The sequence below is a fragment of the Pleurodeles waltl genome, chromosome 9 (assembly GCF_031143425.1).
Source record: "Pleurodeles waltl isolate 20211129_DDA chromosome 9, aPleWal1.hap1.20221129, whole genome shotgun sequence".
In the NCBI taxonomy this organism is placed as follows: domain Eukaryota; kingdom Metazoa; phylum Chordata; class Amphibia; order Caudata; family Salamandridae; genus Pleurodeles; species Pleurodeles waltl.
In genome coordinates, this window is record NC_090448.1 from 233,835,570 (window position 1) to 233,853,523 (window position 17,954).

Here is a 17,954-nt window from a genome sequence, read left to right on the forward strand (position 1 = left end):
ACTTTTAAGTCTGTTCTCCTGTGCCAGCCTATTTGACTGTACTCTTACTACGCTGTTCACACATGACAAATACTACATTGCTCCTGGTGATGTGAGAATGTAGAGAAGTGTTACAGCTGAGTGTGGCAATGCTAGAAAGTACAAGCTCTTGCTCCTGAAAAGCATAATTTCATCACATCACCCCTACCACCTAGCCATTTCGGTCTACAGTTTGAGCTCCCTATATCTGTCTGCTTTGCCCCAAAAACTCCAATCCTGAGCTACAATTGTTGAAAATATAAGGAGATCTCCGCTTCTGTAGCTTTCTGAAATTGAACTATGGTTACTTAATTGGCTTGTGTTCATGTTGATTAAGTTACAATTTGCACCTACAGTATGTAGTATACATATGGGCACTCCTTGCTGATTGAAGAAACTATTTATAATTATTTTATTTGATTGTTGTATGCCTGGGGGAATTTTGCTTTCTCTTCTGTATCACACATACAGTCTTGTGAAATGTTACTGGAACTTTTTTTTTTGTTCTTTTTTTTTACATTTACTATCTGTCTGCAAATTGTTCACTGGATGGTTTGCTGTGCGAATGCTAGACTTTAAAGTAGTTTGTTCCTATAGTCAACTGCTTTTATATTTACAAGGAAAGAGTATGCTTTGCTAACATACAGTTTTGTATTTTTCTTTGCAGGTTTTCCCACCATTTAGACTGATTCCAAGACGAATAACACTCATTATTGGTGCAGTGATCCAGGTACTAAAAAAATAGATTCAAATAAATTAATTTGTAATTGAAGATCAGTGTATTGATGGGGAAGAGAGTGGATTTTTTTGTGTGCTTGTTTACTTTATCATATGGGGTCATATAGTGGTAATCCTTTACCAAATGTGTTACTAGATCTTCTTCTGTTGGACAAAAATGTTAGAAGTATGTATTTTCTTCAGTGCATATGTGTATTTCTGCAAACTGGATATATGTGATCCCAAAGAATTTGTTGGGGGACCTTACATAGATAATTTTGTTGGCAGTGATTGAGAGTGCATTTATGAATTTGCTGCATGTATTGATGATTTTTTTGTTTAATCTTTAGATTACATCAGAGGGAGGCCCACAACCTCAATCCAACATAATTTTCTTCATCAGCAATGAACATATTGCATCAGTGAACAGCAGTGGTCATGTGAAAGGTTCATCTATTGGGAATGCAACAGTCACTGGAGTAGTTGAAGCAGCAGATGCAGAAACTGGAAAGCTTGTTGTGGTATCCCAGGTAATGTGCCTTACAGTTAGGAGATAGCTATATCTAAGCAACACATTTAGTTACAAAGCAAATGTGCACGTTCTGCAGTGAATTTCAGCTGCTAGTTCTCTCATGCTGTTCATTGTATCAGTTTTTGTTATGGTCTAATTGATTTAAGATCAAATGACTCAATCACTGGACATACCATACTCTCATATACACAATTCTCTTTCAGAATGGTCCTCTTCTGAAGTGGACGAAGTAATATAAAATACTGTCCTCAACCAAGTGGAATGCAACTCCTACATACATGGGCCTCAATTTGAGGCTTCCAGGCCTACACCATTGATCACAATGTTAATATGTATGCTTACAAGTCGACTTCTGCTAGACACTGAGCATACAACCATCACACCACTTGATAGGTTAAGAGGCTGTTTTTCCTTTAAGTAGTGTTATGCACTGATATGCACCCTACAGCTAGTGTGCCATATAGCTGATTTGTCTGTGTATCCTTATGTTCGATGGCATGTGTAGCTGCAGATACACATGCTGTGCACAGTCCGCCATCTGGTGTTGGGCTCGGAGTGTTACAAGTTGTTTTTCTTCGAAGAAGTCTTTTCGAGTCACGAGACCAAGGGACTCCTCCCATTTCGACTCCATTGCGCATGGGCGTCGACTCCATCTTAGATTGTTTTTTTTCCGCCATCGGGTTCGGATGTGTTCCTTTTCGCTCCGTGTTTCGGGTCGGAAAGTTAGTTAGAATCTCGGAAAAAATCGTCGGTATTGTTTGCGTTCGGTATCGGGTTAGTTAGAACAAATCGACACCGAATTTTGAAGAGCTCCGGTGGCCCTTTGGGGTTTTTTCGATCCCCCGTCGGGGCCTGGTCGGCCCGGCCACGTGCGACTTCAAGGCTGATGGAACGGACCCCATTCTACTTCTTCCCAAAATGCCATAACAAGTATCGGTATACGGATCAGCATCTGGTCTGTAACTTGTGCTTGTCCCCCGAGCACAAGGAGGATACTTGTGCAGGCTGTCGAGCGTTTCGGTCGAGGAAGACGCTGAGAGACCGAAGAGCCAGGAGACTACAAATGGCGTCCACGCCGACAGGTCAAGAACATTTCGAGGAGGAGGAAGAAGCTTTCTCCGTCCACGAGTCGGATTCTGAAGAACTCAACACCGAAGAAACACCCCAAACCGTGAGTAAGACGTCGAAAATCAAGACTCACGAGAAGTCCACAAAAGCCCAGGGGACGCCACCGCCAACAGGCCATGGCTTAACCCGAAAACTAGGTGACCGATCCAAGGCACCGAAAAAGGGCATGCTGGTGTTGAAGTCATCCGACTCCGGTCGAGATACCGCCACACAGCAACCTCGGAGCCGAGACAGCGGCTCCGAGAAACTTCGGCACAGAGACAGCGGCACCGAAGAATTTCGGCACCGAGACACCACGCCGAAAACAAAGAAGGTTTCTTCGGAGCCTAAAAAGACTTCCGAAAAGGTTTTGGTTCCGAAACATCCAGCCTCGGAGCCGAAAACTAGTTCCTATACAGAGGAACAAGGATTAACCTCCCAATTACATAGATTTGGAGAGGAGCTTCAAGCTGTAGAGCCTGACTACACGCAAAGAAGGCTTCATATTCATGAGGACACAGGGAAGATAACCACTCTTTCCCCAATCAAAATAAAAAGGAAACTTGCCTTTCAACAAAAGGACAAGCAACCACAGGCAAAAGTGGCAAGGAAAACAACCCCACCACCGTCTCCACCACCATCAATACATGCATCACCAGCAACAACTCCACCACTGATGCACTCACAAGCTCATACTACAATGAGTCAGGATGATCCCGATGCATGGGACCTTTACGATGCTCCAGTGTCTGACAACAGCCCAGACTCCTGCCGTCACCACCTGAGGACAGTACATCCTACACACAGGTGGTCGCAAGGGCAGACGGATTTCACAACGTCACCTTACATTCTGAACCAATTGAGGATGACTTTCTGTTTAACACCCTATCCTCCACCCATAGCCAGTACCAAAGCCTTCCCATGCTCCCAGGAATGCTAAGACATTCAAAACAAATATTTCAGGATCCAGTTAAAGGCAGAGCCATAACTCCAAGGGTGGAGAAAAAGTACAAGCTACCGCCAACAGATCCAATCTATATTACAACACAACTAACACCAGACTCAGTAGTTGTCGGGGCAGCTCGTAAGAGAGCCAACTCTCATACCTCAGGAGACGCACCACCTCCAGACAAAGAGAGCCGCAAATTTGATGCTGCGGGAAAAAGGGTTGCAGCACAAGCAGCAAATCAATGGCGTATTGCCAGTTCACAAGCACTTTTAGCAAGATACGACAGAGCTCATTGGGATGAAATGCAACATTTCATTGAACACTTACCAAAGGAGTTCCAAAAAAGAGCGCAACAGGTGGTAGAAGAGGGACAAAGTATCTCAAATAATCAGATACGGCCTTCCATGGATGCAGCAGATACAGCTGCAAGGACAATAAACACTGCAATCACGATACGAAGGCACGCATGGCTGCGCACTTCAGGGTTCAAGCCGGAAATCCAACAAGCTGTGCTCAATATGCCATTTAATGAACAGCAATTGTTTGGGCCGGAGGTAGACACTGCCATTGAGAAACTCAAAAAAGACACCGATACAGCCAAAGCCATGGGCGCACTCTACTCCCCGCAGAGCAGAGGCACATTTCGAAAAACACCTTTTAGGGGAGGGTTTCGAGGTCAACCCACAGAAACCACAACCTCACAAACAAGGCCTACTTACCAGGGTCAATATCAGAGGGGAGGTTTTCGGGGGCAGGAAAATTCCAAGGCCCCAAAACTCCTCAAAATAAACAGTGACTCACAAGTCACACAACCCCATCACATAACACCTGTGGGGGGAAGACTAAGCCAATTTTACAAACTTTGGGAGGAAATAACAACAGACACTTGGGTCTTAGCAATTATCCAGCATGGTTATTGCATAGAATTTCGCCAATTCCCTCCAAACGTCCCACCGAAAACATACAATATGTCAAAACAACATATTGATCTTCTAGGACTAGAAGTTCAAGCATTGCTACAAAAGGACGCAATAGAATTAGTACCAAATCTAAAAAAAAAACCACAGGAGTTTACTCACTGTACTTTCTAATACCCAAAAAGGACAAAACTCTGAGACCAATACTAGATCTCAGAACACTAAATACCTACATCAAATCAGACCACTTTCACATGGTCACGTTACAAGACGTAATCCCACTGCTCAAACAGCAAGATTACATGACAACATTAGACCTAAAAGATGCGTATTTCCATATACCAATACATCCTTCACACAGGAAATACCTAAGGTTCGTATTCCAAGGAATACATTACCAATTCAAAGTGTTGCCATTCGGAATAACAACTGCGCCAAGAGTTTTTACAAAATGCCTGGCAGTAGTAGCTGCACATATCAGAAGGCAGCAAATGCATGTGTTCCCGTACTTAGACGACTGGTTAATCAAAACCAACACGCTAAGACAGTGTTCACAGCACACAAAATATGTCATACAGACCCTTCACAGGCTAGGTTTCTCCATCAACTACACGAAGTCACACCTTTTGCCGTGTCAGACACAGCAATACTTAGGAGCGACAATCAACACAACAAAAGGGATTGCCACTCCAAGTCCACAAAGGGTTCAAACATTTCACAAGGTAATACAGGCCATGTATCCAACACAAAAGATACAAGTCAAAATGGTAATGAAACTCCTAGGCATGATGTCTTCATGCATAGCCATTGTCCCAAACGCAAGATTGCACATGCGGCCCTTACAACAGTGCCTAGCATCACAATGGTCACAAGCACAGGGTCAACTTCTAGATCTGGTGTTGATAGACCGCCAAACATACATCTCGCTTCTATGGTGGAACAGTACAAATTTAAACCGAGGGCGGCCTTTCCAAGACCCAGTGCCACAATACGTCATAACGACGGATGCTTCCATGACAGGGTGGGGAGCACACCTCAATCAACACAGCATCCAAGGACAATGGGACATACATCAGAGGCAGTTTCACATAAATCACTTAGAACTGTTAGCAGTATTTCTAGCGCTGAAAGCTTTTCAACCCATAATAACGCAAAAATACATTCTTGTCAAAACAGACAACATGACAACAATGTATTATCTAAACAAACAAGGAGGGACACACTCGACACAGTTGTGCCTCCTAACACAAAAAATATGGCATTGGGCGATTCACAACCACATTCGCCTAATAGCACAATTTATTCCAGGGATTCAGAACCAGTTGGCAGACAATCTCTCTCGAGATCACCAACAAACCCACGAATGGGAAATTCACCCCCAAATACTAAACAATTACTTTCAAATTTGGGGAACACCTCAAATAGATCTATTTGCAACAAAGGAAAACTCAAAATGCCAAAACTTCGCATCCAGGTACCCACAAGATCAATCCCAAGGCAATGCTCTATGGATGAACTGGTCAGGGATATTTGCGTACGCTTTTCCTCCTCTCCCTCTCCTTCCATATCTAGTAAACAGGTTGAGTCAAAACAAACTCAAACTCATACTAATAGCACCAACATGGGCAAGGCAACCTTGGTACGCAACACTACTAGACCTTTCAGTAGTACCTCATGTCAAACTACCCAACAGACCAGATCTGTTAACACAACACAAACAACAGATCAGACATCCAAATCCAGGATCGTTGAATCTAGCAATTTGGCTCCTGAAATCCTAGAATTCGGGCACTTAGACCTCACACAGGAATGTATGGAGGTAATAAAACAAGCTAGAAAACCTACCACTAGACACTGCTATGCAAATAAGTGGAAAAGATTTGTTTATTACTGCCATAATAATCAAATTCAACCTTTACACGCATCTGCAAAAGAAATAGTAGGATACTTACTACATTTGCAAAAATCTAACCTAGCTTTCTCTTCCATTAAAATACATCTTACGGCAATTTCTGCTTACCTACAAATTACGCACTCAATTTCATTGTTTAGGATACCAGTCATAAAGGCGTTTATGGAAGGCCTAAAGAGAATTATACCACCAAGAACACCACCAGTTCCTTCATGGAACCTCAACATTGTCCTAACACGACTCATGGGTCCACCTTTTGAGCCCATGCACTCTTGTGAAATGCAATACTTAACGTGGAAAGTTGCATTTTTAATTGCCATCACATCTCTAAGAAGAGTGAGTGAAATTCAAGCATTTACCATTCAAGAACCATTTATTCAAATACACAAAAATAAAGTTGTTCTACGGACCAATCCTAAATTTTTACCAAAAGTAATCTCACCGGTCCACTTAAATCAAACGGTAGAATTACCAGTGTTCTTCCCACAGCCAGATTCTGTAGCCGAAAGAGCACTACATACATTAGACATCAAAAGAGCACTAATGTACTACATTGACAGAACAAAACTAATTCGAAAGACAAAACAACTATTTATCGCCTTTCAAAAACCTCCTACAGGAAATCCAATTTCAAAACAAGGCATTGCTAGATGGATAGTTAAGTGCATTCAAACCTGCTATCTTAAAGCTAAAAGAGAACTGCCTATTACACCAAAGGCACACTCAACCAGAAAGAAAGGTGCTACAATGGCCTTTCTAGGAAATATTCCAATGAACGAAATATGTAAGGCAGCAACATGGTCTACGCCTCATACATTTACCAAGCACTACTGTGTAGATGTGCTAACTGCACAACAAGCAACAGTAGGTCAAGCTGTATTAAGAACATTATTTCAAACTACTTCAACTCCTACAGGCTGAACCACCGCTTTTGGGGAGATAACTGCTTACTAGTCTATGCACAGCATGTGTATCTGCAGCTACACATGCCATCGAACGGAAAATGTCACTTACTCAGTGTACATCTGTTCGTGGCATTAGTCGCTGCAGATTCACATGCGCCCACCCGCCTCCCCGGGAGCCTGTAGCCGTTTAGAAGTAGATCTTAAACATTTGTACATTTGTAAATATATTACTTAAAACTTTATTATGTACATACGCATTCACTCCATTGCATGGGCACTATTACTAGCATACACAACTCCTACCTCACCCTCTGCGGGCAAAACAATCTAAGATGGAGTCGACGCCCATGCGCAATGGAGTCGAAATGGGAGGAGTCCCTCGGTCTCATGACTCGAAAAGACTTCTTCGAAGAAAAACAACTTGTAACACTCCGAGCCCAACACCAGATGGCGGACTGTGCACAGCATGTGAATCTGCAGCGACTAATGCCACGAACAGATGTACACTGGGTAAGTGACATTTTCCTTTCCTGTTGAGAGGATCTGGCCTAGCTGGTCAAACTGCAGTTCGGGGTGGCGGGGGGGGGGGCAGGGGGGCACAACAGATGTGCAAACATTTGATTTTTGTCTGTAACAGCTCAGTGAGCAAACTAACAGTATAAAGGAGTGCTCTCCAGAGTGGTTGCAATTTCAGTCCATTATTTCTTGTTTTTCTCAGCTGCAGACTTAACTCAGATAGTAAAAAAAAAAAAACCTTAAACCTTTAATCTCAAAATAGCTGTCCCTTCATCGGCAACAGGCACCCTCTTCCCACATTCCAATATTTTTTCTGCTCCCTGAAAAAACATAGAAACCCCCTTATGACCATTGTAACAGAACTGCTGATCTGAAGTGACAATGGAATGTCTGCTTTCTGAACCCACTCATACTGTTCACAGCTTTTGATGATGATATTAACCACATCAAGCTGTTAAAGCACTCTTCCTAGTTGAACTGCACCGGCCCAGTGAAGCAAACATCCTCCCTTTCTAACTTCATCTCATGTGGACTGCCATGAGAACCAGCTACATTGCTTACCTTTCTGCATTTGAGTACCCCCTCTGACTGTTATGGCATAGTCTTCAGGTTAAGGTTGACATTACTGAAATCTTCAGAATGGATTTTGGAACCAGCAATTGCTTCCTGACTACCTGACTGGAGATGAATAAATAAAATCTGCTCTGCCTAAATGCATTCAAAACTATGATCATTTCCTATGGTGTGGTTAACCTCATGTCATTGCCTTACAATTACACTATTTCCCTGAAACCTGTCATCATCCAGTTAATAAACTGCATAACTTTACAGCAATTGTGTGATGGTTATCTTTTTACAACCTTCACCTTCACCAGTACATTGTCGTTCGCCTCTTACTTCTGTGGCACTCTTCTTTTCTGTCTCTTGGTCTACCACTTAAGGAAAGAATGAACAAGTAGACATTAAGGATAAGTTGCAGCTCAAAAGGAATAAACGTGACACACATTGTTTCATTGGCAGAGTCCTTGAAACAAAAATCCCACTGTGAACCTGGAGATGATGGTGTTCTGGAAAAGTGTTCAAAATGCTTTTGTGAATAGTGGGCAGCAAAATTGATGTACATTCAAAATGAGCAGGGAAGGACACATGCTGAAATAGTACTGAAAAGGCAGGTTTAAAGCTGGATCTGAACTCTCTTCTGTGCCAAAAACAGGCAAGAAATGCCTTGCCTCAATAAGCAACAGCTGTCCTTGTTTCACTTTGTTTTTCTCTGTAGCCTGATTTGTAAATTGTGTTGTAACATATCAAATACCTAAACTGTAGTTCTGAGGATGTTATCCTAACATCGAGGTTGAAGATTTGATTCTGTGGACTAGATGTTGAAGGAATAGCATAAATGTTATGTTAGGGAGCATTTTAGTCAAGTTCCTGTTTAGATTTTTAAAAGTGAGCAACGGTAAATTAAACAGTTAAGGGAAGTATAACAAGTTTAACATGCTAATATTTGTTGTTTTTTTTAGTGGACTGGGTTACAGCAATTTCATATCTAAAAGATGGTTCTCCTTTCACTAGAACAGAACAGTTGCAGATGTATTGATAGTGCTTGTGCAATTTGAGATTTAATAGAAGTAACAACTATATATGTGTTTGAATCCTGAATTATGAAATCTAAATGTTGGTAGACCACTGGAATGATTTCATGATGCACATGCATTTCTTTTGTAGGATACTGTGGAAGTTGAAGTAGTACAACTTGTAGGCGTGAGGATCCGTGCACCGATTACCAGAATGAAAACTGGTACACAGGTGAGTTAAATTTCTTCTCATATCCTTTTTGTTCCTCTACTGTGCAGGCTGATTATTATTTCTTTGTTTAATCACAATACAGAATAAATGACTCCTCATGGTTTGCATCCTAAGGTTCCTCACAGTGTCTATAATATGGATTTGTTGGTTCTTTAGTTGAGGTTCATGTTTTCTGGTATATTAAGAGACAAAGGGGAATTTGTGAGTCCTCCTGAGGTATTGCTTCTGAGCTTGCGCTAGCTAGATATTCAAGCTCCATCTCCTAGATGGGGCCCCCCAAGGCATAGAGGATTACTTTCTTAGTTGCAGAGGCAGCATAGATTAGCATTTCAGACTAAATTGCTCGTGTGGGCATGTATTTGTATAGCACAAACCTAGCCAAAAGACAACTAAGACTGGTTGTAAAATGGATTGTGCCCAGCTGAAATGGCAAAAAAACCTTTTCAAGTATAGACTGGATTTTCTATGGGATATAGTCTGAGTTTCCGTAGGTTATTTTTTTGGTATACAAAGAGTCTCCTTATGTCGGACAGATTTGACCATGCGTACACTATAGCAAACCATTGTCTTCTGTGGAATGCCATCATTTATTTGCACCATTGCACTCTCAGTATGACTGGTTCAGAACACATACTAGAACATAGCAGCATTTGGTGTATGTTTTTTAGCACATTGACAGAAGCAAACGGATGCTCAAGTCCTTTCAACTATAGTTTTTCTACACACTCAATGGACTCGGTTTTCATGGCAATGTAAATTGATTGGGTTGTCTGGTGAAACCTTATCAAATTAGTCATTTTAGTAACCTCTGTGTTAGTACCACACTAAAGGTTTCATTGCAGTTTAGTATTGTGTGTCCAGCCAACCGATGAAAAGACTGGTTCTGTTTCATGAAGACAGCCTTTACTGCTTCACTCAAGGATAACCGCTTTTTACAATCTATTTTCAGTATGTATGTGTATATATATATATATATATATATATATATATATATATATATATATATATATATATATATATATGTTCGATGGCATGTGTAGCTGCAGATACACATGCTGTGCACATCCTGCCATCTGGTGTTGGGCTCGGAGTGTTACAAGTTGTTGTTTTTCTTCAAAGAAGTCTTTTTCGAGGCACGAGACCGAGGGACTCCTCCCATTTCGACTCCATTGCGCATGGGTGTCGACTCCATCTTAGATTGTTTTTTTTCCGCCATCGGGTTCGGACGTGTTCCTTTTCGCTCCGTGTTTCGGGTCGGAAAGTTAGTTAGAATCTCAGAAAAAATGTCGGTATTGTTTGCGTTCGGGATCGGGTTAGTTACAACAGATCGACACCGAATTTTGAAGAGCTCCGGTGGCCCTTTGGGGTTTTTTCGATCCCCCGTCGGGGCCTGGTCGGCCCGGCCACGTGCGACTTCAAGGCTGATGGAACGGACCCCATTCCGCTTCTGTCCAAAATGCCATAACAAGTATCTGTATACGGATCAGCATCTGGTCTGTAACTTGTGCTTGTCCCCAGAGCACAAGGAAGATACTTGTGAGGCCTGTCGAGCGTTTCGGTCCAGAAAGACGTTAAGAGACCGAAGAGCCAGAAGACTGCAGATGGCGTCGACGCCGACAGGACAAGAGCTTTTCGAGGAGGAAGAGGAAGCTTTCTCTATCCAAGAGTCGGACTCGGAAGAGCTCGAGGCCGAAGAAATGCCGAAAACCGTGAGTAAGACGTCGAAACATAAGACTCACGAGAAGTCCACAAAAGCCCAGGGGACGCCACCGCCAACAGGCCATGGCTTAACCCAAAAAATAGGTGACCGAGCCAAGGCACCGAAAAAGGGCACGCTGGTGTCCAAGTCATCCGACTCCGGTCGAGATACCGCCACACAGCAATCTCGGACCCGAGACATCGGCTGTGAGAAATTTCGGCACTGTGACAGCGGCACCGAACAAATTCGGCACTGAGAGACCTCCACGCTGAAAATTACAAAGGTTTCTTCGGAGCCTAAAAAGACGTCTGAAAAAGTTTTGGTTCCGAAACATCCAGCCTCGGAGCCGAAAACAGGTTCCTATACAGAGGAACAAGGATTGTCCTCCCAAATGCAAAAACATAGATTTGGAGAGGAACTTCAAGCTGTAGAGCCAGACTATACTCAAAGGAGGCTCCACATTCATCAAGACACAGGGAGGATAACCACTCTTCCCCCAATTAAAATAAAAATAAAACTTGCCTTTCAAAAAAAGGACAAGGAGCCACAGGCAAAGGTGGCAAAGAAAACAACTCCACCACCGTCTCCACCACCATCAGTGCACACATCACCAGTAGCAACTCCTCCACTGATGCACTCCCCGACTCATACTGCCATGAGTCAAGATGATCCCGATGCATGGGACCTTTATGATGCTCCAGTATCGGACAACAGCCCAGACTCGTACCCTGCCAGGCCGTTCCCTCCTGAGGACAGTACGTCTTACACACAGGTTATCGCAAGGGCAGCTGCTTTCCATAACGTCACCTTGCATTCCGAACCAATTGAGGATGATTTTTTGTTTAACACGCTATCCTCCACTCATAGCCAATACCAAAGACTACCTATGCTCCCAGGAATGCTAAAACATTCAAAACAAATCTTTCAGGATCCTGTTAAAGGCCGAGCCATAACTCCAAGGGTGGAGAAAAAGTACAAGCCACCGCCAACAGATCCTGTTTATATTACAACCCAGTTAACACCAGACTCAGTAGTTGTCGGGGCAGCTCGTAAGAGAGCGAACTCTCATACCTCGGGGGACGCACCACCTCCAGACAAAGAGAGTCGCAAATTTGATGCTGCGGGCAAAAGAGTTGCAGCACAAGCAGCAAACCAATGGCGCATTGCCAATTCACAAGCACTTTTGGCAAGATATGATAGAGCTCACTGGGATGAGATGCAACATTTGATAGAACACTTACCCAAGGAGTTTAAAAAAAGAGCACAACAAGTGGTGGAAGAAGGACAAAGTATCTCTAATAATCAGATACGGTCTTCAATGGATGCAGCAGATACGGCTTCAAGGACAGTAAATACTGCAATAACAATAAGAAGGCACGCATGGCTGCGCATGTCAGGCTTCAAGCCGGAATTTCAACAAGCCGTGCTAAATATGCCATTTAATGAACAGCAGTTGTTTGGGCCGGAAGTCGACACTGCTATTGATAAACTCAAAAAAGACACTGATACAGCAAAAGCCATGGGCGCACTCTACTCCCCGCAGAGCAGAGGCACATTTCGCAAAACACCTTTTAGGGGAGGGTTTCGAGGACAACCTACAGAAACCACAACATCACAAACAAGGCCCACTTATCCAAAGCCAATATCAGCGGGGAAGTTTTCGGGGGCAATATAGAGGGGGACAATTCCCAAAAAATAGAGGAAAATTCCAAAGCCCCAAAAGTCCTCAAAATAAGCAGTGACTTCCAAGTCACACATCCCCATCACATAACACCTGTGGGGGGAAGACTAAGCCAATTTTACAAACATTGGGAGGAGATAACAACAGATACTTGGGTACTAGCAATTATCCAGCATGGTTATTGCATAGAATTTCGCGAATTCCCTCCAACAGTCCCACCGAAAACACACAGTATGTCAAAACAACATATAAATCTTCTAGGATTAGAAGTTCAAGCATTGCTCCAAAAAGAAGCAATAGAATTAGTACCAAAACAAGAACTAAACACAGGAGTTTACTCACTGTACTTTCTGATACCCAAAAAAGACAAAACTCTAAGACCTATACTAGATCTCAGAATATTAAATACATACATCAAATCAGACCACTTTCACATGGTTACATTGCAAGAAGTAATCCCACTGCTCAAACAACAAGACTACATGACAACACTGGATCTAAAGGATGCATATTTCCATATACCAATACATCCTTCACACAGAAAGTATCTAAGGTTTGTATTCCAAGGGATACATTACCAATTCAAAGTGTTGCCATTCGGAATAACGACTGCGCCAAGAGTTTTTACAAAATGTCTAGCAGTAGTAGCTGCACATATCAGAAGGCAGCAAATACATGTGTTCCCGTACCTAGACGATTGGTTAATCAAAACCAACACGCAAATACAGTGTTCACAACACACAAATTATGTCATAGAAACCCTACACAAACTAGGTTTCTCAATCAATTACTCAAAGTCACACCTTCTGCCGTGTCAAACACAGCAATACTTAGGAGCAACAATCAACACAGTAAAAGGAATTGCCACTCCAAGTCCACAAAGAGTCAAAACATTCCACAATGTAATACAAGCCATGTATCCAAACCAAAAGATACAGGTCAAATTAGTAATGAAACTCCTAGGCATGATGTCCTCATGCATAGCCATTGTCCCAAACGCAAGGTTGCACATGCGGCCCTTACAACAGTGCCTAGCATCACAGTGGTCACAGGCACAGGGTCAACTGCTAGATCTGGCGTTGATAGACCGCCAAACATACATCTCGCTTCAATGGTGGAACAGTATAAATTTAAACCAAGGGCGGCCTTTTCAAGACCCAGTGCCACAATACGTAATAACGACAGATGCATCCATGACAGGGTGGGGAGCACACCTCAATCAGCACAGCATCCAAGGACAATGGGACATTCAGCAAAGACAGTTTCATATAAACCACTTAGAACTGTTAGCTGTGTTTCTAGCGCTCAAAGCATTTCAACCCATAATAACTCACAAATACACTCTTGTCAAAACAGACAACATGACAACAATGTATTACCTAAACAAACAGGGAGGAACACACTCGACACAGTTGTGTCTCCTAACACAAAAAATATGGCATTGGGCGATTCACAACCACATTCGCCTAATAGCACAATTTATTCCAGGGATTCAGAATCAGTTAGCAGACAATCTCTCTCGGGATCACCAACAGATCCACGAATGGGAAATTCACCCCCAAATACTGAACACTTACTTCAAAATGTGGGGAACGCCACAAATAGATCTATTTGCAACAAAAGAAGACTCAAAATGCCAAAACTTCGCATCCAGGTACCCACAACATCAGTCTCAGGGCAATGCACTATGGATGAATTGGACAGGGATATTTGCGTACGCTTTTCCCCCTCTCCCACTTCTTCCATATCTAGTAAACAAGTTGAGTCAAAACAAACTCAAACTAATAGCACCAACATGGGCAAGGCAACCTTGGTACACAACACTACTAGACCTTTCAGTAGTACCTCATGTCAAACTGCCAAACAGACCAGATCTGTTAACACAACACAAACAACAGATCAGACATCCAAATCCAGCATCGTTGAATCTAGCAATTTGGCTCCTGAAATCCTAGAATTCGGTCACTTAGACCTCACACAGGAATGTATGGAGGTCATAAAACAAGCTAGAAAACCTACCACTAGACACTGCTATGCAAATAAGTGGAAAAGATTTGTTTAATAATCAAATTCAACCTTTACACGCATCCGCAAAAGAGATAGTAGGATACTTACTACATTTGCAAAAATCTAAACTAGCTTTCTCTTCCATTAAAATACATCTTACGGCAATTTCAGCTTACCTGCAAATTACGCACTCAACTTCATTGTTTAGGATAGCAGTCATAAAAGCGTTTATGGAAGGCCTAAAGAGAATTATACCACCAAGAACACCACCAGTTCCTTCATGGAACCTCAACATTGTCTTAACACGACTCATGGGTCCACCTTTTGAGCCCATGCACTCTTGTGAAATGCAATACTTAACGTGGAAAGTAGCATTTTTAATTGCCATCACATCTCTGAGAAGAGTGAGTGAAATTCAAGCATTTACCATTCAAGAACCATTTATTCAAATACACAAGAATAAAGTTGTTCTACGGACCAATCCTAAATTTTGTACCAAAAGTAATCTCACCGATCCACTTGAATCAAACGGTAGAATTACCAGTGTTCTTCCCACAGCCAGATTCTGTAGCTGAAAGAGCACTACATACATTAGACATCAAAAGAGCACTAATGTACTACATTGACAGAACAAAACTAATTCGAAAGACAAAACAACTATTTATCGCCTTTCAAAAACCTCATACAGGAAATCCAATTTCAAAACAAGGCATTGCTAGATGGATAGTTAAGTGCATTCAAACCTGCTATCTTAAAGCTTAAAGAGAACTGCCTATTACACCAAAGGCACACTCAACCAGAAAGAAGGGTGCTACCATGGCCTTTCTAGGAAATATTCCAATGAACGAAATATGTAAGGCAGCAACATGGTCTACGCCTCATACATTTACCAAGCACTACTGTGTAGATGTGTTAACTACACAACAAGCAACAGTAGGTCAAGCTGTACTAAGAACATTATTTCAAACTACTTCAACTCCTACAGGCTGAACCACCGGTTTTGGTGAGATAACTGCTTACTAGTCTATGCACAGCATGTGTATCTGCAGCTACACATGCCATTGAACGGAAAATGTCACTTACCCAGTGTACATCTGTTTGTGGCATTAGTCGCTGCAGATTCACATGCGCCCACCCGCCTCCCCGGGAGCCTGTAGCCGTTTAGAAGTAGATCTTAAACATTTGTACATTTGTAAATATAGTACTTGAAACTTCATTATGTACATACGCATTCACTCCATTGCATGGGCACTATTACTAGCATACACAACTCCTACCTCACCCTCTGCGGGGAAAACAATCTAAGATGGAGTCGACGCCCATGCGCAATGGAGTCGAAATGGGAGGAGTCCCTCGGTCTTGTGACTCGAAAAAGACTTCTTCGAAGAAAAACAACTTGTAACACTTCGAGCCCAACACCAGATGGCGGGATGTGCGCAGCATGTGAATCTGCAGCGACTAATGCCACGAACAGATGTACACTGGATAAGTGACATTTTCCATATATGTGTGTGTGTGTGTGTGTGTGTGTGTGTGTGTATATTAACCACTTGATAAATATTATGTGTAAATTCACTGTGGAGTGATCCTTTGTGGCAAACCAGTTTTCAAATGAACAAGTCTTCGATCATGATTTAACTTCAAGTTTCTCAACAAAGTTTAAGAATTGATAGTTTGAAAAACAGAATTGTATCTAAATTATGTTTTCTAATGCCAAAACATTAGGACATACTGTTCTGTTATTTTGAGTAACATATCCTGATAATGGGACACAAGTAAAATACAGTAGGCATGTGATTGATTTATATGTCTGTAGGAAGTTGGCTCTGTATGCACCATTTCAAAGTAAGGAATAGTATGCACAGAGTCCAAGGGTTCCCCTTAGAGGTAAGATAGTGGCAAAAAGAGATAATACTAATGCTCTATTTTGTGGTAGTGTGGTCGAGCAGTAGGCTTATCAAAGGAGTAGTGTTAAGCATTTGTTGTACACACAAGCAATAAATGAGGAACACACACTCAGAGACAATTCCAGGCCAATAGGTTTTTGTATAGAAAAATATATTTTCTTAGTTTATTTTAAGAACCATAGGTTCAAATTTTGCATGTAATACTTCAAATGAAAGGTATTGCAGGTAAGTACTTTAGGAACTTTGAATAATCACAATAGCATATATACTTTTCACATAAATCACATATAGCTATTTTAAAACTAGACACAGTGCAATTTTCACAGTTCCTAGGGGGAGTAAGAGTTTGTTGCAGGTAAGTAAACCACCTACGGGGTCCAAAGTAGCCCACCATTGGGGGTTCAGAGCAACCCCAAAGTTACCACACCAGCAGCTCCGGGCCGGTCAGGTGCAGAGGTCAAAGTGGTGCCCAAAACACATAGGCTTCAATGGAGAAAGGGGTGCCCCGGTTCCAGTCTGCCACAGGTAAGTACCCGCGTCTTCGGAGGGCAGACCAGGGGGGTTTTGTAGGGCACTGGGGGGGACACAAGTTAGCACAGAAAGTACACCCTCAGCAGCACGGGGCGGCCGGGTGCAGTGTGCAAACACACGTCGGGTTTCCAGTGGAAATCAATGGAAGACCAAGGGGTCTCTTCAGCGATGCAGGCAGGCAAGGGGGCGGCTCTTCGGGGTAGCCACCACCTGGGCAAGGGAGAGGCCCTTCTGGGGGTCACTCCTGCACTGGAGTTCCGATCTTTCAGGTCCTGGGGGCTGCGGGTGCAGAGTCTTTACCAGGCGTCGGGATCTGGGAGTCAGGCAGTCGCGGTCAGGGGGAGCCTCAGGATTCCCTCTGCAGGCGTCGCTGTGGGGACTCAGGGGCGGCAACTCTGGATACTCACGGTCTCGTAGTCGCCGGGGAGTCCTCCCTGAATTGTTGTTTCTCCACAAGTCGAGCCGGGGGCGTCTGGTGCAGAGTAGCAAGTCTCACGCTTCCGGCGGGAAACGCAGTTGTTTTAAAGTTGCTCCTTTGAAACAAAGTTGCAGTCTTGGATGAACAGAGCCGCTGTCCTCGAGAGTTTCTTGGTCCTTCTAGAGCAGGGCAGTCCTCTGAGGATTCAGAGGTCGCTGGTCTCTGGGGAAAGCGTCGCTGGAGCAGTGTCTTTAGAAGTGGGGAGACAGGCCGGTAGAGCTGGGGCCAAGGCAGTTGGTGTCTCCGTCTTCTCTGCAGGGTTTTCCAGCTTA

The 17,954-nt window shown here is 42.9% G+C and overlaps 1 protein-coding gene across 1 annotated transcript in view; it reads left to right on the forward strand.

The window, feature by feature from the left end:
* NUP210 (nucleoporin 210) overlaps window positions 1-17,954 on the forward strand; it is a 462,103-nt gene that overhangs the window by 252,860 nt on the left and 191,289 nt on the right. The window contains exons 24-26 of the mRNA XM_069206618.1: window positions 686-748; window positions 1,086-1,265; window positions 9,299-9,379. Of these exons, the coding sequence (XP_069062719.1) occupies window positions 686-748; window positions 1,086-1,265; window positions 9,299-9,379 (324 nt within the window). The remainder of the gene's footprint in view (window positions 1-685; window positions 749-1,085; window positions 1,266-9,298; window positions 9,380-17,954) is intronic.